The sequence below is a fragment of the Mustela putorius genome, unplaced genomic scaffold, assembly GCF_011764305.1.
Source record: "Mustela putorius furo isolate JIRA1106 unplaced genomic scaffold, ASM1176430v1.1 tig00000095_pilon_pilon_pilon, whole genome shotgun sequence".
Lineage (NCBI taxonomy): Eukaryota > Metazoa > Chordata > Mammalia > Carnivora > Mustelidae > Mustela > Mustela putorius.
Window position 1 is genome coordinate 38,887,980 of NW_025421280.1, and position 17,130 is coordinate 38,905,109.

Consider the following 17,130-nt stretch of genomic DNA (forward strand, 5'->3'; position numbering starts at 1 on the left):
GCTGGGTCTCTGAAGTGGGCTGGATCTCAGGCCTGAGCTGGGTTCCAGAACTTATCAGGGTTCTAGAGCAGGGTTGGGTTTCAGAAACAGGCTGTGTTCTGGAATCACGCTGTGTTTCCAAGTTGGGCTGGGTTTCTGGGCTGGAGTGAATCCTGGAGCTTGGCTGAGTTCCAGAGCTGGTCTGCTTCCCAAAATCCAGCTCAACACCAGAGCTGCCTTGGGCTGTGGCCTGCAGCTGGTGTCTAGAGCTGGATAGCGTTTCCGAGGTACGCTGAGTCCCAGAGATTGACTGAGCTCCCAGACAAGTCTGGGTCCTGGAGCTGGGTCCGCTTTCAGAGCTAGACAGAATTGTGGGGCTTAAGTCTGTTGCTGTCTCTGTCTGGGTCCCAAGGCTAGGCCGGATTCTGGAGTTTCGCTGGATTTTGGAGCTCAGTGGGCTCTCAGCAACCGACTGTGGTTGGCAGCTGGATGGGGTTTCAGACCCAGTCCACGCCTCAGACTGGAGCGGAGTTGTGGAGCTGGGTGGACTGCCTGAGCTGGACCGAGCTCTGGAAATGGTCCAGGTCTTGAAACCGGTCTGGGTCCCAGAGTTAGATGGTATTCTAGAGCTGGTCTGCGCTCTGCAGGGAGAGCGGGGCTTCGCATCCAGCCGAGCTCTGGAGGCGGGCCTTGCCTCGGAAGTGGATGGGGTGTCAGAGCTTGTCTGAATTCGGGAGTTGGGCCTGGTAGTAGCCCGAGACTGGGGTCTGGAACTGGGCTCGGTCTCTGAGCTGGACTCATTGCTGGAGCCGGACCGGGCCCCAGGATGTTGGTGAGTACTCGAGGGCAGTTGGGTTGCAGAACAGGGCTGGGATCTGGGTCTGGACTGAGCCGCAGCGAACATCTGAGCTGGTGAGCAGGGCTGGGTTTGGGAGCCGTCTTCCAGTCCTGAGTCTGGGTGGCTACTGTTGCTGGATTGTTTCTTGAGTCTGATCTGGGCTCCAGAACTAACGGGAGTTCCTGAGCTAGACGGGGCATCTAGGTACGGCTGTGTCATGCGACTGTCTTGAGTTCCCCCATCAGGTTGAGTTTTATGGCAGGGCTTGGACACAGATCTGGGCTGGCTTCCGGAACTGGGATTGATCTCCGAATCGGGCTGTGTCTTAAAACTTACCTGGGACCCAGACCTTAACTTGGTTTCTGAGCTTGGTCTAGCTTCAGAGCTATCTTGGGTTCTAGGGAAGGGCTGGGTTTCGGGGCTGCGTTGGGTCTCAGAACTGAATTGCCTTCTAGCGATGAACTTTGTCTCAGGGTTGGCCTGAGGTCTAGAACAGGGCTTGGTCTCAGAGCTGGGCTTGGTTCTAGAGCAAGACTTGGCCTCAGAGCTGAGACTTGACCTCTCAGAACTGGTAGCGGTTCTAGCGGGAAGCTCGGTCCCAGAGCCTGCCTGGGCTCTAGAGCAGGGCTGGGTCTCAGATCCGGGCTGGGCCCTGGGGCCGAGCTGGGCTTCAGGAACCGGCCCGGCGAGCTGGGGCAGGGGGCTGGGTTCTGGGCTGGGGCTGCGCTGGGCCCCGGGGCAGACTAGCCACAGGCCTCCCTGGCCTCCCCGATGGCGGCCCACACCTCCACCACAAACTCGTCCGGGAAGGCGAACTCGCCCAAGACGGAATCTAAACGGTGCGCGAACTCCTGGACGCTCCGCGTCTTCTTGGACGTGTCCACCATGGTGGCTGCTGCGGCGGAGCAGGAGGGAAGGCGGGTGAGGGGGGCTCCTCGGGCCTCGACTCCTCCCGGTGGGCTACCCTCCCCCCCAGGGTCCACCCGGCTTACCCTGGCCCCTTACCCAGCTCTGGGTCCCGAATGCCCATGTAGCTCTCCAGCAGGTCGTCCACTCTCCGCGACGCCTCCTCCTCGAACTCGCTGGGCTGGGGGAGGGGGGCAGGGCCCGGCCCAGAAGGTCAAAGCCTGGGCTCCCTCCAGCCCAGCCCCTCCGCAGGCCCCGCCCCTGCGCCACCGCTCCTGTCCTGCCTCCCCACGACGACGCCCCATCTCGCAGGGAGGCGAGCGGCTTGCCGGAGAGGTTCTTACCTGCCGTCCCACTGAGTCAGCCGGGTGCTCGGTGCAGAGCCCCCGAAGGCTCCTGTCCCCCTCACTCACCATTTCCTCCACTGTGGCAGCCCCCCCAGAACGAAGACGCAGGGTCTCCCTCCCACTGGCCATTTTTGCTTCCGTGGGACATTTGCTGCCGCGGCTCCTCTGGCTGATCATATCTGGAAGGGACAGAGCCAGGAGAGGGGCACGTGTTCTGGGCGGGTCCGCATCTGTGTAAGTGCTCTGAAGCTGCCCGCAGAGCCTTTCTAGAACCTTCTTGTCTTTCAAAGCCCTCCTTACATCCAGGGGTTACTCCTCAGAGACCCCGCTTGAGAATTCTTGCTTCCTCCAAATCTCCCTCCTTTTTTAAAATTTTATTTATTTTAGATTTTTTTTTATTATTATTCATTTGACACAGAGAGACACAGCAAGAGAGGGAACAGAAGCAGGGGGAGTGGGAGAGGGAGAAGCAGGCTTCCCGCCGAGCAGGGAACCCGGTGCAGGGCTCGATCCCAGGACCCCAGGATCACGACCTGAGCCCAAGGCAGATGGCTAATGACCAAACCTCCAAGGCGCTCTTCTTTTTATTTTTATTTTTTATTTTTTTTAAGATTATTTCTATATTTATTTGATAGAGAGAGAGAGAGAGATCACAAGTAAGCAGAGAGGCAGGCAGAGAGAGGGGGAAGCAGGCTCCCCGCCGAGCAGAGAGCCTGATGCAGGACTCGATCCCAGGACCCTGAGATCATGACCTGAGCTGAAGGCAGAGGCTTTAACCCACTGGGCCACCCAGGCGCCCCCTCCTCTTTTTAAAATGACTTTCTAGAAGGGACTGCTTGAGACCCTCTTGTAGCCAGAGGATCCATCTAGAAAAGACTGTCTAGAACTCATCCATCTTACGTTTGGGCACGGCTCTCAGCGTCCACTGCTGTGCTAAAGGGCAGATCTGGAAGCCCACCCTGACCCCTTCTCCCTGGGACCTCCCTCCAGATGTGCCTGGGTGCTTCTAGAACCTCTCGCTGGAGAACAACACAGATCAAAGGGCCAGTCCATAATAAAATAAGAAGGTGGTGCTGGAATGGAAAGCGGTGTGTTGATGATTTCTTCCTTGAGAAAGTCTTGGCTATTAAAAAAAACACCTCTGCCCGTTAAACACGAAGCCTGCATTCTAACGCAGGGGTTCTCGACCCCAGGGGCAGGGGCGAGTGATTTCACCCCCAGGTGACCTTGACCATATCTGCAGGCATTTTGGTTGTTACAACCTAAGGGTTGCCATTGGCATCTGCTGGGTCAAAGCCAGGGGCGATGCCCAACATCTTACTGCGCCCAGGGTGGCCCCCACTTCAGGGAATGAGCTGGGCCAGATGTCCCAGTGCTGAACTGGGGAAAACCTCTTGGAGAGCAAGTCCTTTACCCCATGCACAGACAGCTCGCAGACCTCTCTGTGGAAAGCACCATTCTATGGGCAACTGGGTGGCTCCGTCCTTTAAGCATCTGCCTTCTGCTCACCTTGTGATCCCAGGGTCCTGGGATCAAGCCCCACATCTGGCTCCCTGCTCAGTGGGGAGTCTGCTTCTCCCTCTGCCCCTCCCCCTGCTCATGCCGAATCGCTCTCAAACAAACAAACAAATAAATAAATAAATTTTAAAAATACGGTTCTAGAACACACCTGGAAAAACCTTCTCTAGAACCACAGCCAGAATAGGTCCAGACGCCTCCTTCTCCGATCCTGATCTTTCCAAACCCGCCTGTCCCCACCCCCGGATGGACTCTGACAATCTAGAAACTACCTACCTATTCCTGACACAGTGCCAGAAGCCCCCGTCATGGCATCAGAGGCATCTAGAACCTTCCATCCTGTCCCATTCCCCCCCATATACGCCCGTGCTCCACTGTACTGGCGCCCGGAGAACCCGCTTCTGGAAGAGCTCCTCACCACCACCCCACCTGCCCCCTGGCCCCCAGGTGGCCCTCACCGAAGGCTCTCTTGGGCTGCACCAGGCGCAGGGTGAAAGGCTGGGACTTGGGCAGCTCCCGGAGCATCTTGGCCACCTCGTAGTGGCGGCAGCCGACGATGGAGTGGTCGTTGATGGCCTCGATGCTGTCGCCCACGCACACGGCCTGGACCCGGTTGATGATGCTGCCCTCCTTGATCCTCTGCGGGGACCTAGAGTCACTCACGGGGCCAGCCCAGCCGCCACCCCTCGGCTTCCCGGAGCCCAGGTTAGACCGGAGAGGGGCAGCGCCTCGTGCCAGGTCCCCGAGCACCCAGGAAGTCACCCGCCCTCCCTCGAGCACCTTAATGAAGGCGTAGCCGGCCCCGTTGTCCGTGATGGTCAGTCCCAGGGCGTCTTCGGTCTTCGTGACCTCTACCTCCTTGGTCTCGCCGCGCACATGGGCAAAGATAAAGTCCTCCAGCCCTATCTGGCCGCCCAGGAGTTTCTGCATGTCCACTTTGTGGCTGTTTAGGGTACAGAATAAGATCTGTCCCAAGGGGAGGGGGAGTCCAGAATTAATGACAACGCTCATTGCCCTCTGTGCAGACAACCAGGGTGATGGGTTCGGCAGCCCGAGAGGGAAACCGAGGCACAAAGAGACATGAAACGTGTCTGGTCACCCACCCACCAGGATCCCAGTCCTCGGGGAGAAGGCTGCACGTGAGACCAGGATGGGGGGGGGGGGGGGGGTGTCGGGCAAGAGGGAGTCTGAGACCCTCCTAACCAGGAGCAGGGTGATAAGGGGGTTGTGGGCAGGAAGAGACCCCTCCTCCATCCCCAGTCTTCCAGTTGGTGTCCTGACACTCCAGCCAACTTTTCCAGTCGATTCTGAATCTACTGGCGCCCCCTGGGGGCTGCGAGTCACACAGCCCTGCCGCCCAGCCCCTGACCCCTGGGGCTTCCGACTTCGCACCTGGAAGGCGGCTGCCTGGAACCCCTGCCCCGGCGGCGCCCAGGAGCCTTGGACGCGCTTCCCCTTCCCCGAGGGCTGGGATCCACTCCCAGCCGGTTCAGCGCAGTGGGCTCCTGGACCGCCTGGGGACCCACTAACCCTAACCCGGGCTCCTCTTTTGCGCAGGGCGCGAAGAGGGTCTCTAGGCTGTGGGCACCCCAGGATCTGAGGGGTGTGTCTTTGAGATCCGGTGATCGGACCCCCTCCATCCGAGGAGGGGGAATCCGGAGCCCCCGGTCCCTGGCTCCAGGCTCCACCCTATCCCCGGTCGGACGGGTGCGCCTCCCGCGCTGGCGGGGGGTGGGATGGCGGGGGCTCGGGGGTCCTCACCTCTGTGGGCGCGATCCCGAAGGCCTCGGCGATCTTGGCGTAGAGCTCGCGGACGTTGGTGAAGCCCTCGATCTTGCCCGTGGGGCTGCCGTGCGCCAGCTGCGTGCGGAAGACCAGGCGGGGACGGGCGCGGGGCGCGGCTGGGGGCTCCGCGGGCGAGGGCGGGGGCGCGGCCGGGCGCGGGGCCTCTGCGCCCCGGGTCTCCTGGGCCGCGGCGCTCTCCATGGCCGGAGGAGCTGGGCCACCCCGGCCACCGCCACCGCCGTCGCCGCCGGATCCGCCGCTTCCTGCAGCCTCCCCTCCCCCGGTCCAGGGCGCGACAGTCGAGCCGCCGGAGTAAGGGGATCCGGGAACCCGAGCCGCCCGGGAAGGCGACACCGCGGGCTGCGGAGGGGGGTCCGGCCCCAGGTGTCCGGGCCTTGCCAGCGCCAGCTGCGCGCTCCCAGGGGACCCCAGGTAGTCCTCTGGGCCCTGGGCTGCAGACTGGGGAAGAACAGGGATCAGGATGAAAACAGCTGAGCGTGCCTAGTGCTCCCTGTCCTCTAGCCAGGTGCTTATTTAATCCTTGCAACAACCCTGGAAGGGGGCAGGACAGGTACCCTGGGATAACCTCAGCCACATCCTTCCACTGCTCCCTCCTGGGGTGTGTGGGTGGGGGGAGTCCTCTCTGAGGCCCACCAGGCCCTGCACAACCTGCCCCATGCCCGCCCTCTCCTCCCTTCCTCCCCATCTCCCCATCACTCCCCCTGCTCCATATATACTGGCCCCTTTGCCTTTTTTCTAATGCCAGGCTGGGTCCTGCCCCAGGGCCTTTGCACATGTGTTCTTTCTGCCTGAAAGTCATTTCCCAGTCATCCATGCGGTTCCCTCCCACACCTCCCTCGGCTACTTGCTCAAATGTTACTTCCTCCCTCCACCTCTCAATCTCTTCCCAGATTTTTCTCCCTGGTATCGAGCACTACTGGAGAGATCAGCTGTTCTTCTTGTATCCTGGCTGTCCCCAGGACTAGAATGTCAGCTGTAAGAGGGCGGGGGATCCGGTCTCATCGCCCCCCCTTGCCCCGGCATATCCTGGGGCCCCGTGCCTGGCACACAGCAGGCGCTCAGGCGATCTTTGGTGAGGAAATGAATGAACCCCCAGGTTACAGATGAAGAAAGAGGGAAGGGGTTGGGGGCACCAGGAAGATCCATAACGATTTCCTGGGACCACAGCACGGAGGCAGCCAACAACAAGAATTTTGGCTCTGGGGGGCATCTGGGTGGCTCCGTGGGTTCCACGTCTGCCTTTGGATCAGGTCATGATCCCCGGGCCCTGGGATGGAGCTGGTGTGGGGCTCCCTGCTCAGTGGGGAGCCTGCTTCTCCCTCTGCCTGCTGCTCCCCCTGCTTGTGTGCTCTCTCTCACTCGCTCTCTCCGATAAATCTTTAAAAAAAAAAAAAAAAAAAACTTGGCTCCTATAATACAGAGCAATGGAATGCCATATAGTGGTGGCGGGGAGGGGTGTTCCGCCTTGGGAGAATCTCAGAAACCAAGCGCTAATGGAAAGGGCCAAGTTGCAGAAGGCTTTGGACACTGTAAGAAAACATCGTGTCAAGTTTAAAAGTCTGGATGTTATGACATTGATGAGCCTTGAACACACGGCGCTCGGGGAGGGAACCAGACCCAGAAGGCCGCCCTGGGTGTGAGCCCACGTGTGTGACAGGCCCGGAACAGGCTCCTCCGTGGACGGGAAGTGGATTCGTTTCTGCCCGGGGCTGAGGGAGGTGGGAGGGTTGGTGACTGCTAAGGGGTACAGGGCTGCTCTTTGGGGGGATGGGAATGTTCTGGAATGAGATTGTGCTGATGGTTGCACAACTCTGTAGATGTACTAGAAACCACACAATTGTACACTTCAGAACCTTTACAAACTGAAGGAGAAAACCAAACCCCACCAAAACGGTACTATTTGGGGAAGATAGGCTTATGTGCTAAAAGTTACAGAAAGGCTTGCCTGAAAAACTCTAAATTTGGGACAGGGGTACCTGTGCCGGGAAGGGGGGGGACAAGGGAGCTGGGGTGGGGAGGTGAGAGTGTCTGGTTAGAGTAGTCTCCTGGGGTGGCCGTAGGGCTTCAAACAACAGGGATTTACTCTCTTGTTTCCAGGGGCCCGAAGTGTGATGTCAGCCCGTCAGCAAGACCATGCTCCCTCCAAGACCTCGGCAGAGGCCTGCCCTGCCTGTCCTCCCGTTCCGGTGGCGGCTGGCCCTCCTTGGCGCTTCTTGGCAGCTTTCATTCTTCCCATTTCTGCCTCTGGGGTCACATGGCTGTCTCCTGTGTCTGCTTTCGCATCTTTGTCTTCTTATAAGGACACCAGTCACATTGGATCAGGGGCCCACCCTACTCCCGATGACCTCATCCCTACTAATTATATCCGCAGCGACCCTATTTCCAAATAAGGTCACATTCTGAGGACTGGGGTTTAGGGCCTCAGCATATCTTTCGAGGGGACATGATTCAACATCCCGTTTGTCAAATTATTCTCCAAAAATTTTAAGATGGCTTGAATACTGCATTACACAGAAAGTCGCAGAGAGCATTCCTGCGGAGCCCAGTGCGGAACGTCCCCGGACCAGCGGCTCCGCGCTGAGAAGACAGCTTGCAGAACTGAGAGCCGGTGTTCCAACGGCCGCACGTGTGTCACACTAGCCTCCCAGGTGCCCAAACCACCAGAACATCCATCCGCAGAGAAGGGGTAATAGAATGTGGTCCATCCACGCATCAGAGTATTAGCCACAAAAAGGAGGGAGGCGCCCACGCGCTGCCCTGGGGATGGACCCCAAGCCCACAACACTCAGGGAGGGAACCAGACACAGCCGCACAGGTGTGAATCCACGCGTGTGACACACCCAGACCAGGCTCCTCCAGACAGAAGGGGGGGGGTCAGTAGTTGCCAGGCACTGGTGGAGGGCGGGCCTGGGACACCCAGCAGGGGCGTCTTGGGGGCCTTGGGCACACCTTCTAGCCCACTTCCCACCTCCCCTAAAAACATTCACAAGCTTGGAAATTCAAATTCCACTTTATTTAAAAAGTCCAGATTGAGCAAAGGCAGAGGCTGCCTCGGCAAGGGTCCCTCGGCTGGATGAGGGAAGGGTGGTCAGTACCAGCCGCCCCAAATTCTGGGGTGCAGGCCACAAGCAGAGGGCCCCACCCCGAGTATAAGAGCAGGTCCCTGCAGCATGCCTGCCTCAGGGTAGGGGGGAGCCTGCGGTGAGCACCTCTGGGGGTCCCAGCATGACAGGTTTGGGGTTTTATACCTTGTCGCGGGGCCGGTCCGGGAGAGCCAGTGTAGCAGGTATAACCCTCCCCACCCTGAGCATGCCAGCAGCTGCAGGTTCCCTTGTGTCTTGGGTTCCGCAGCCCCTGTGGTGCTCCCATGTCCCTGTAGTGTTGTGCAAGGGGAGCGCACCTTGCTGGGCCCCAGGGCTCTGGGTTCTAGGCGTTTCATGTACAGCAGGTGATTTTTCTGGGGTCAGGCTGCTGGGGGAATCGAAAGCTAGAGGGATGCTGTAGAAATTTAATTTTGGGGGGCTGGAGCCCCCAAGGTGCAGGATTGGGCATGGCCCCAAAAGGTGGACCCCCAATCCTCCTCCATGGGGTGGGGAAGGGGCCGTGACCAAAGGCAGTCTTCTCTGGATCCGTGGGGTCGCGGACACCCTCATAGGTGCTCACTATGACAGGAGAGAAGGGGGGCTCGTGATGGGGAGCACATCCCGCCCAGCAGCATTCATGAAGTCCCCTGGGACCGGCGCCCCCCAGCGGTCCGGCCACTGGCCGCCCGCAGCAAATAAGACCCACCTGGTAGATCGCGTGTGGGCGATGCCCTCGGAATAAGATCCATCAGCCCGATCCCACCCAGCCGGCAGCGCCCCGAGTCCCGGAACCCCGTTGGAGGGCGAAATCCAGTCATTTCCGCGGGGCCCAAGGCAGGTCTAGCCCCAAGTGACCCCCCAGCCCCCCGCGCAGGGCGGCCCCACGCGGGCCGCGCAGAGTCCCAGGGGTGACCCGCCGCGGCACACACCTGGCGACCTGGGCCAGGATCTCCTTGATGCGGACGATGAGCTTCTCGTGCTGGGCGGGGTCGCGCTCGATGGCGCCGTGCAACCGGGCCATGTAGAAGTCCAGGGTGCCGAGAGTGGGCGTCTCGCCCGTGCCTGGAGGAGGACAGGGAGCGGTCACTCGAGCCAAGCGGCGGAGTCGACGCGGCCAGGACCCCACAGAAGCAGAGGTCAGAGGCGCGGGGTGGGTCTCCAAGGCCAGGGTCCCGGGGAGGGGGCCAGAGGCGAGGCGCGTCGGCGGCACTGGATGGGGCGGGAGACGGAAAGTGGGGAGGGCGAGGCCCGGGGTGGGGATGGGGGGGTGGGCGCGGGGGGATCCGGCTTACAAATTGGGGAGGAAGTAGCCAAGGTCAGCTGAGGCCAGAGCGCGGAAGGCCAAGGAGTAGGGTCACGGGCAGTGCCGGCGAGGGCAGGGGTCTGCGAGGGCGGGCGCGTGCTCAGCTCACGCGCGGGAGGGGCCATTGGGGCGGGGCTGGCCGGGGCGTGCGCTCCGACCCCCGAGCGGCTGGGGGCGGGGCCGGGAAGTGGAGCCGGCGGGGCGGAGCTCGCCCGACCGAGGGTGCGGGGCGAATGGGCGGGGCCTCGGCGCTCGGGGGCGGGGCCTCCGCACCCGGCACCGGCAGCGAGGCGAAGCTGGCGGTGAGCGCTTGGCGCACGGCCTGGAGCTGCTGCTGCAGCGCCAGCGTCCGCCGCTCCTCCAGCGCCAGCTCCTGCTCCAGGCGCTCCCGCGCGCTGCTCATGCTCTGCGTGTGCCTCTGCAGCACCGCGTTCTGCTCCTCGAAGGCCACGTTCATCTTGCGCAGGCGCCGCAGCTCTGCCTCCCGCGCTGCGGCGTAGGGGAGCCGGGTCAGAGCCTGGGCGTCCCCCCTAGCCCCCGCCGACCTTGCCTTAGCTGTGTCCCCCACCTCCGCCCCACCCCGCGCCAGGCCGGCTGTCACCGCTCTGCCTCCAGCTCCGGGGGCCGGGGCGGGCCGGGGGGGGGGGGGGAGGTGGGCGCCTCTGCTTTTTCCAGTGGTCACCCCCCCGCCCCCCGCCACCATCTCCGGCCTTGGCACCCGCTTCCCCAGGAACCCCTAGTCAGTGCTCACCTTTGTTTTGGTCCAAGAACTCTTCAGTGAAGATGGGGACGTCGAAGGTGGAGAAGCCATCACAGTCCCCACCCTGGGACAACAGGACAGGTGACAAATTTGGGGGGGGGGCGCCAAAACCCCTCCGGGTCGTCCCTCAAGTTTGGGAGGGATTCCTCTGGTCAGCTGGGTTGAAATCCTTTAACAACATCCCACGACGTGCAAGCGGCCCCACCTTTGCTGGCACGTCTGGAGGAGGGGCACTCGCCTGCGCCCATGAGTTGGGGGCTCACGCGGGGGGGCGGGGGGCGCTCATGACCTCCAGACCTTTCTCGCCCAGCCGTGGTCCTTGCAGGAGGAGGACTTACCTTGTGTCCATTTAAGAGGGTATTCATGAGCCCAGAGCCCGAGTCTTCTGGGGGTAGAGGGAGGAGGGCACGATCAGCCCGCCGGGTGGGTCTCCTCTGAGCGCACACAGTGCTTTGCGAGTGCCCTCCCCTCTGCCTGGGATACCCTACCTCCCCAGTTAGCCCTACTCATCCTGGGGCACTCTCATGCCTTGGCCCCCAGGTCAGCACTCAGTCTGGTTAGGGGAGTCCCACGGAGGAGGGCGGCTGGGTCCACCTGGGGCCACCTGTCTCTGAGCCCGCACCCAGCTGCCTGGGGGCTGGGTCCCTTTCCCACCTTTCTTGATCTTCTTTTCCTGGATCTTCTCCGTGCACATCTTGTAGGCTTCTGACTGCTGGTAGGCGCGCAGCTCCTTCATGTACTGCTGCTTCTCCCGCTCCGCCTCGTCCAGGTACCGCTGGTGGGGCAGCGGGGAGGGTCGGCCCGGCCCAGGGGCAGGGGCGGCGGGCCTCCGCCACCAACACCCCATCTGGCTCACTGGGCACCACCTTCCCGTAGCTCCCTACTGGTCTTGGAGACAAAACCTGCCTCCTCGGCCCACAGCTCAGGGCTCTCCCCGCAAACTCCCGCTGTTCTCAACCTCGCCCTGTTGTCTGACCGCAGGCGCCCATTTCCAGGCTGGACTGCACACACACACACCCCCGCACCCATTTCGCTTGCTGAAATCCCACTTAGAGGGCACAGACTACTGCTCTGTTTTGTTTCCTTGAGATCTTTGCAATTTTAAGTTAATGACCAGGACTTGAAAACCGGAAGATAGCCCATAAAAATCCGGCCCCCAGCCCTACTTCCTCACACCTATCCACGTTGATTCTTAAGTTTTACGTCGATTCTTGCCTATTGCTGGCCTCCCCTGGCTTCAGCCTGCTAGGGAGGGCCCACGAGTGGTCAGTTCACCAGGCGGGAGCAAGGACCCTCCATATTCTGTCCTTTGGGGGATGTAGCTGCAGGGCAGTGTCCGAGTGGGTCGGGCCAAGGTCAGTGGTCCTGGGGCAGCCCCCGCCTTGCACACCTGCTTCTCGGCCGGTTGCAGCTTGCTCCACTCGGCACCCAGCATCTTGGTGATCTCGGGAAAGGGCAGGTCTGGGTGGCGCGTGCGAATCTGCTCACGCCGCTCGTTCAGGAAGCGCACGTAGCCGGTGACCGGTGCCTTGGGCCCATTTGGCAGGATCTTCTTACGCTTCTTGCCCTTGGGCCAGCCGCGCTTCTTCACCGGCTGCAGAACCGGACCGCGCCGTTGGGAGGGGCCTGGAGGGCTGGGAGAGGGCTAGAGGGGGTGGGCGGGGCCTATCCAGGAAACAGGGCCGGGAAGGACTGTAGGTATGGCTTGGTCAAGGCCCAGGATTGGGAGAGGGCGGGGTTACGAGGTCCCGGGAGCAGGTCATCCGGGACGGGGTTAAGCCCCGCTTGTGGGCGTGGCCTCTGGCGTGGGCGCCGCCTCTCTGTTGGAGGAAGGACCCACAGGACCACCGGAAGGTGCCTCCCACAGGGTAGTAGGCGGAGCTGGTATTGAGCGATGGGCGGAGCCTGGGCTTAGTGGCAGAGGATCCCTAGGGGGCGTGGCATGTGGCGGGACCTCACCATCCGGAGGAAAATCTGGACTGTGGGCGGGGCCACAGCGAATTCAAATCTAGCCCGGGGTGGGGCTTCCAGGCTACGGGCGAGTCCCTCAGCCTCCCCCATCACCTCGCAGGGACGAGGGACTCACCTCTTCCTCGTGGGACCCCTTCTCGCCGGCCCGGGGGCCCTCGCCGCGCTCTTGCTTGACAGCCACCACGAAGCCCCCATGCTGCCCCGGAGCCTTGCCGCCCGCCGGCCTGGAGCCACAGGACGCCAGGGTCACCCCCATCCTCACCTCCATCCCCGACCACGGAGCTGGCACGGAGGGGGCCTGAGTCTTGGGAGGAGGAGTCTGTGGGGGTCATTAACCCGCGGGACGGGGCCGGAGCACTAGGGGGGCCGTAGGGACCTCTGGGAGGAACTGAGCCTGGGAGTGGCGGGGAAAGAGGCCCGTGGGGACGCAAGGGGGAGGTCCTGCCCCGGCAGTGTGCGGGGAGTCAAGACCCCGGGGGGCGCGGGGCGAGGAGCTCCGACAGGACGGGCGGGGGCTGGGCTGCAGCCCCGAGTGGGCTGGGGGAGGGGATGTCGCACTCACGCGGCGGCCGCGCCGGGCTGCTTGGAGCCGTGGGACATGGCCGCTCCCGGCCCCACCTGGAAGGCAGACGTGTGGCCGAGTGAGGGGCGCCTGAGCCGCCGACGGGGTGGCCCGGCGGGGGAGCTCCGGAATGCCGGCCCCGGGGTGTTTGGGGGGGCCGGATCCAGGGGCGGGGAGGCCCTCGAGGGCGGCCGCCCCGGGGATCCTTTGTTGGGCGATCGCCCCCCGGAAGGGCCGGCCCACTCTCCCCCGGTCCGGGAGGGGCCCCTCCCCGGCCCCAGGCCCCCCCCTTGCCCCCACCCCCTCGCAGGGCCCCGAGTTCCGCGGCTGTTTTCACCTCCAAAGAAACTTTCCCGGACCTCTCTGCTGCTGCGCCGCTCCAACCAACCGCCCCGAGCCCGCCCCTGCCTCTCGCCCCGCCCCCGGCATGCTAATAAGGCCTCCGCGAGCGTTCGGATTGGGTGTAGTCTTTCTCTGGGGCGTGGCCATGCAGATGAAGGTTGGCGCGCCGGCCGGCGATTGGCTGGGGCAACAGCTGGGCCGCGTGGGAGGTGGATAGGGAAGGGTGCGGGCGGGTGCGTCAAGTTCGGCTGCGCTCGGCCGCTCTCGGGACCAATCAGGGCACTCTGAGGCCTCGCCGGGCGGAGCCCCTTAAAGGGCCAGAAGGCGCGGCTCGGACGCCTCCTCTCCGAGTAAAGGCGAGACTCCCCGCCCCTGAAGGATCCCCAGACCGGCAGGGCCAGATCGGGCCCCTCCCTAGTTGTCATGGAGACGGCGGCCAGTTGCTAGGAAAGGGGGTTAAGGTCTCCCCGCCCCCGGACAAGGTGGGACCTGTCTCCGGGTCTTGCAAACCTGGCGGGGAAGTCGGTCATCTATTCACTGAATTTAGGGCCCCCGGCCCCGCGCTGTGCCTAGCCCTGCTGTGAGCCGGCGCGGGCTGCTGTCCCCCTGGGGGCTCTGCTCTCCCCTGTGCTCTGGAGACCTTGCACCATGTTTCGGACGGGGAGGCTGGGATGCTGCAGCGCTGAGCTCCAGAACTGGGCCGAAAGCATTTGGGAAGAGGAAGTGAGACAAGAAGGCTGCAGGGAGCTCGTGAAGATGTAGGGGCGGCAGGCTCTGCTCTGGGATTTGAGGGGCCGCTCGTCCCCCCCCCCCCACCTCACCGCGGCAGTGTGGTCTTAGGGCCTGAACTGGGACTTCCCCTACTCTCAGGGTGACAGTTGGGGTCACTGAATGCTCACGATGTCCTATTAGACCCCAAACGACTTGCCCACATCAGCACTCTGCCTCATTTCCCTTCTCCGCCTCTGATATTCCTCAAATACAGACACGTCCATTTCATTCCTCTCTCTCTCTCTCTCTCACACACACACACCCCGCCCCTGGGCCTTTGCACTTTTTTTTTTTTTAAAGATTTTATTTATTTATTTATTTATTTGACAGACAGAGAGGCAGGCAGAGAGAGAGGAGGAAGCAGGCTCCCTGCTGAGCAGAGAGCCCGATGCGGGACTCGATCCCAGGACCCTGAGATCATGACCTGAGCCACTGAGCCACCCAGGCGCCCCGCCTTTGCACTTTTTGTGCCCTTTCCTCCTGATTACCTGCCTGGCCCATTGCTTAATCTCCTTCAGATCTTTGCTCGAATGTCACCTTCTCAATGAGGTTTACCCTGTACACCCTGTCTTAATTTTTCTCCATATGTTTGTCTCCTCTGTTAAAAATTTTTGTTATTTCCTTGATTTCAGTAATCTCTACCTCCCGTGTGGGGACTTGAACTCCCTACCCTGAGATCAAGACTCACATGCTCTGTATGACCGAGCCAGACAGGCACCACTAAAGAACATTTGGCGGAAAAGATTTGAGGATGTCCTTGGCTCTGTCGAGGGACTCACGGCTGGGACAGCATTCCACGCAGCAAGTAGACGGGCGCTACAAAATGGAAGGTTATATTGGATGGAAGAAGGGGCAAGGACGATCCTAGCAAGAGAGAAGAAAGGATTGTTCCTCCTTGAAAGGTCACCTTCCCTTAGCAGGGGGGAGAGCTGGAGGTCTAATCAACACAGAGTCTCTCCTTTTCCTTTGGGGTGGAGAGGGAAAGCTCCCAGCTGACCCATCAAGACTTCACGTCTCTGGGGGAGGTGGAAGCTGCAGTTACTCGGTATTAAGCCCGGCTTTGATGATGTGGCCTAAGTGGCTGTTTTATGGGCCCGTGGTTTTTAACTCTGAAGCTCCTAGAACAGCGCGTCTAGGAGCTACTCAACCAGATTTGCTGAATAAACAAATGAGGAAATACAGTAAATATCTCAGAGGCAAGGGCTTTGGAAAACAGCTAAGCAGTTCCTCAAAACCTAGAACATGAAGTTACCATGCGATCCAGAAATCCCGTGCCTAGGGATATACCCAAGAGACCCAAGAACATGTGTCCACGCAGGAACTTGCGCACGGATGTTCACAGCTGGCACGATTCACAACCGCCAAAAAGTAGAAACAACCCAAATGCCCATCTGTGGATGAGCAGATAGAGAGAATGTGGTCCGTTCAGCTACTGGAATGTTAGTGGCCATAAAAAGCAATACATTGGGCGCCTGGGTGGCTCAGTGGGTTAAGCCGCTGCCTTCGGCTCAGGTCATGATCTCAGGGTCCTGGGATCGAGCCCCGCATCACGCTCTCTGCTCGACAGGGAGCCTGCTTCCTCCTCTCTCTCTCTCTGCCTCCGTCTCTGCCTACTTGTGATCTCTCTGTGTCAAATACATAAATAAAATCTTAAAAAAAAAAAAAAAAAAAGCAAGACATTAAGGGCGCCTGGCTGGCTGGGTCGGAGCAGCCCTGGACCCTTGGTATCCCGGTCATGAGTTTGAGCCCCCTGTTAAGTGTAACTTTAAAAAAGGGAAAAGGACTAAATTGCTGATTCATGCTGCAACAGGGGTGAATCTTGAAGACATGAGGCTCTGTGAAAGATGCGAGTCACAGAAGAACCACAAGTGTGTGGCTCTGTTCACATGAAAGGTCCTGAACAGGCAAATCCATTGAGACAGCAAATGAGCGGTTGCCTGGGGCTCGGGAATTCGTGCGGACGAGGGATGGGGAGAGATGGCAGATGGCCATGGAGTTTCCTTCTGAGTAATCAAAATGCTCTAATGTTCTAATGTTGCATAACTGTAAATATGTGAAAGGCCTCAGGGGACGCCTGGGTGGCTCAGCGGGTTAAGTGTCTGCCTTTGGCTCAGGTCAAGACCCTGGGGTCCTGAGATCGGCCTGATGTCGAGCTTCCTGCTCAAGAGTGAGTCTGTTTCTCCCTCTTCCTCTTTCTCTCCCCCTCCCCAGCTTGTTATCTCTCTCTTTCTCAAATAAATAGATAAAATCTTAAAAAAAAAAAAAACCTCAGAATTGCACACTTTACTTTTTTTATTTTTTTAAGACATCTATTTATTGGGGTGCCTCGGTGGCTCAGTGGGTTAAAGCCTCTCTGCCTTCAGCTCAGGTCATAATCCCAGGGTCCTGGGATCGAGCCCCGCATCAGGCTCTCTGCTCAGCGAGGAGCCTGCTTCCTCCTCTGTCTCTGCCTGCCTCTGACTGCTTGTGATCTCTGTCAAATAACTACATAAAATCTTAATTAAAAAAAGATATCTATTTATTTATTTGACAGAGAGAGAGAGATCACAAGCAGGCAGAGAGGCAGGCGGAGAGAGAGGAGGAAGCAGGCTCCCTGTCGAGCAGAGAGCGGGATGCGGGGCTTGATCCCAGGACCCTGGGATCATGACCTGAGCCGAAGGCAGAGGCTTTAACCCATTGAGCCACCCAGGTGCCCCAGAACTGCATCCTTTAAATGAGTACATCGTATGGTATGTGAATTCAGTCTCAATACACCTGTTTCTGTAAGAGGCAGCCCAAGGCTAGGAATCTTGACAGACCCAGATTCCAGACCCCAGACCCCGCTCCGCTGCTTCGCGGGACGCACCACCCTCGCCTGTGCTTGCAATCTTAAAACACTGTAGGTGAGAAGTCCCGCTGGGAGGTCGGGCAAGCCCTCCCCTCCAAGCCCCGCCTCTTTGGCTTG

General features: G+C 60.4%; 2 protein-coding genes across 3 annotated transcripts; both read right to left on the reverse strand.

Annotated features, from left to right (window-relative positions):
- Positions 1 to 1,541: 1,541 nt before the first annotated feature.
- Positions 1,542 to 5,887, reverse strand: GIPC3 (GIPC PDZ domain containing family member 3). Its single transcript, XM_045086667.1, has 6 exons — positions 5,350 to 5,887; positions 4,369 to 4,554; positions 4,047 to 4,227; positions 2,137 to 2,249; positions 1,823 to 1,904; positions 1,542 to 1,712 (listed from the first exon to the last, which is right to left on the reverse strand). The coding sequence occupies exons 1-6, from the start codon at positions 5,572 to 5,574 to the stop codon at positions 1,561 to 1,563; spliced, it is 939 nt and encodes a 312-aa protein (XP_044942602.1). The 5' UTR covers positions 5,575 to 5,887; the 3' UTR covers positions 1,542 to 1,560.
- A 2,843-nt stretch (positions 5,888 to 8,730) lies between these two features.
- On the reverse strand, positions 8,731 to 13,487 carry HMG20B (high mobility group 20B). 2 transcript variants are annotated; one of them, XM_045086690.1, is made up of 10 exons: positions 13,411 to 13,487; positions 13,074 to 13,129; positions 12,627 to 12,735; positions 11,931 to 12,134; positions 11,195 to 11,315; positions 10,879 to 10,922; positions 10,532 to 10,604; positions 10,054 to 10,269; positions 9,407 to 9,539; positions 8,731 to 9,056 (listed from the first exon to the last, which is right to left on the reverse strand). In XM_045086690.1, the coding sequence occupies exons 2-10, from the start codon at positions 13,109 to 13,111 to the stop codon at positions 9,044 to 9,046; spliced, it is 951 nt and encodes a 316-aa protein (XP_044942625.1). In that variant the 5' UTR covers positions 13,112 to 13,129; positions 13,411 to 13,487; the 3' UTR covers positions 8,731 to 9,043. The 2 variants fall into 2 exon arrangements, with proteins under 2 accessions (XP_044942625.1, XP_044942616.1); XM_045086681.1 differs by having other exon boundaries at positions 10,879 to 10,925.
- Between the last annotated feature and the right edge of the window lie 3,643 nt (positions 13,488 to 17,130).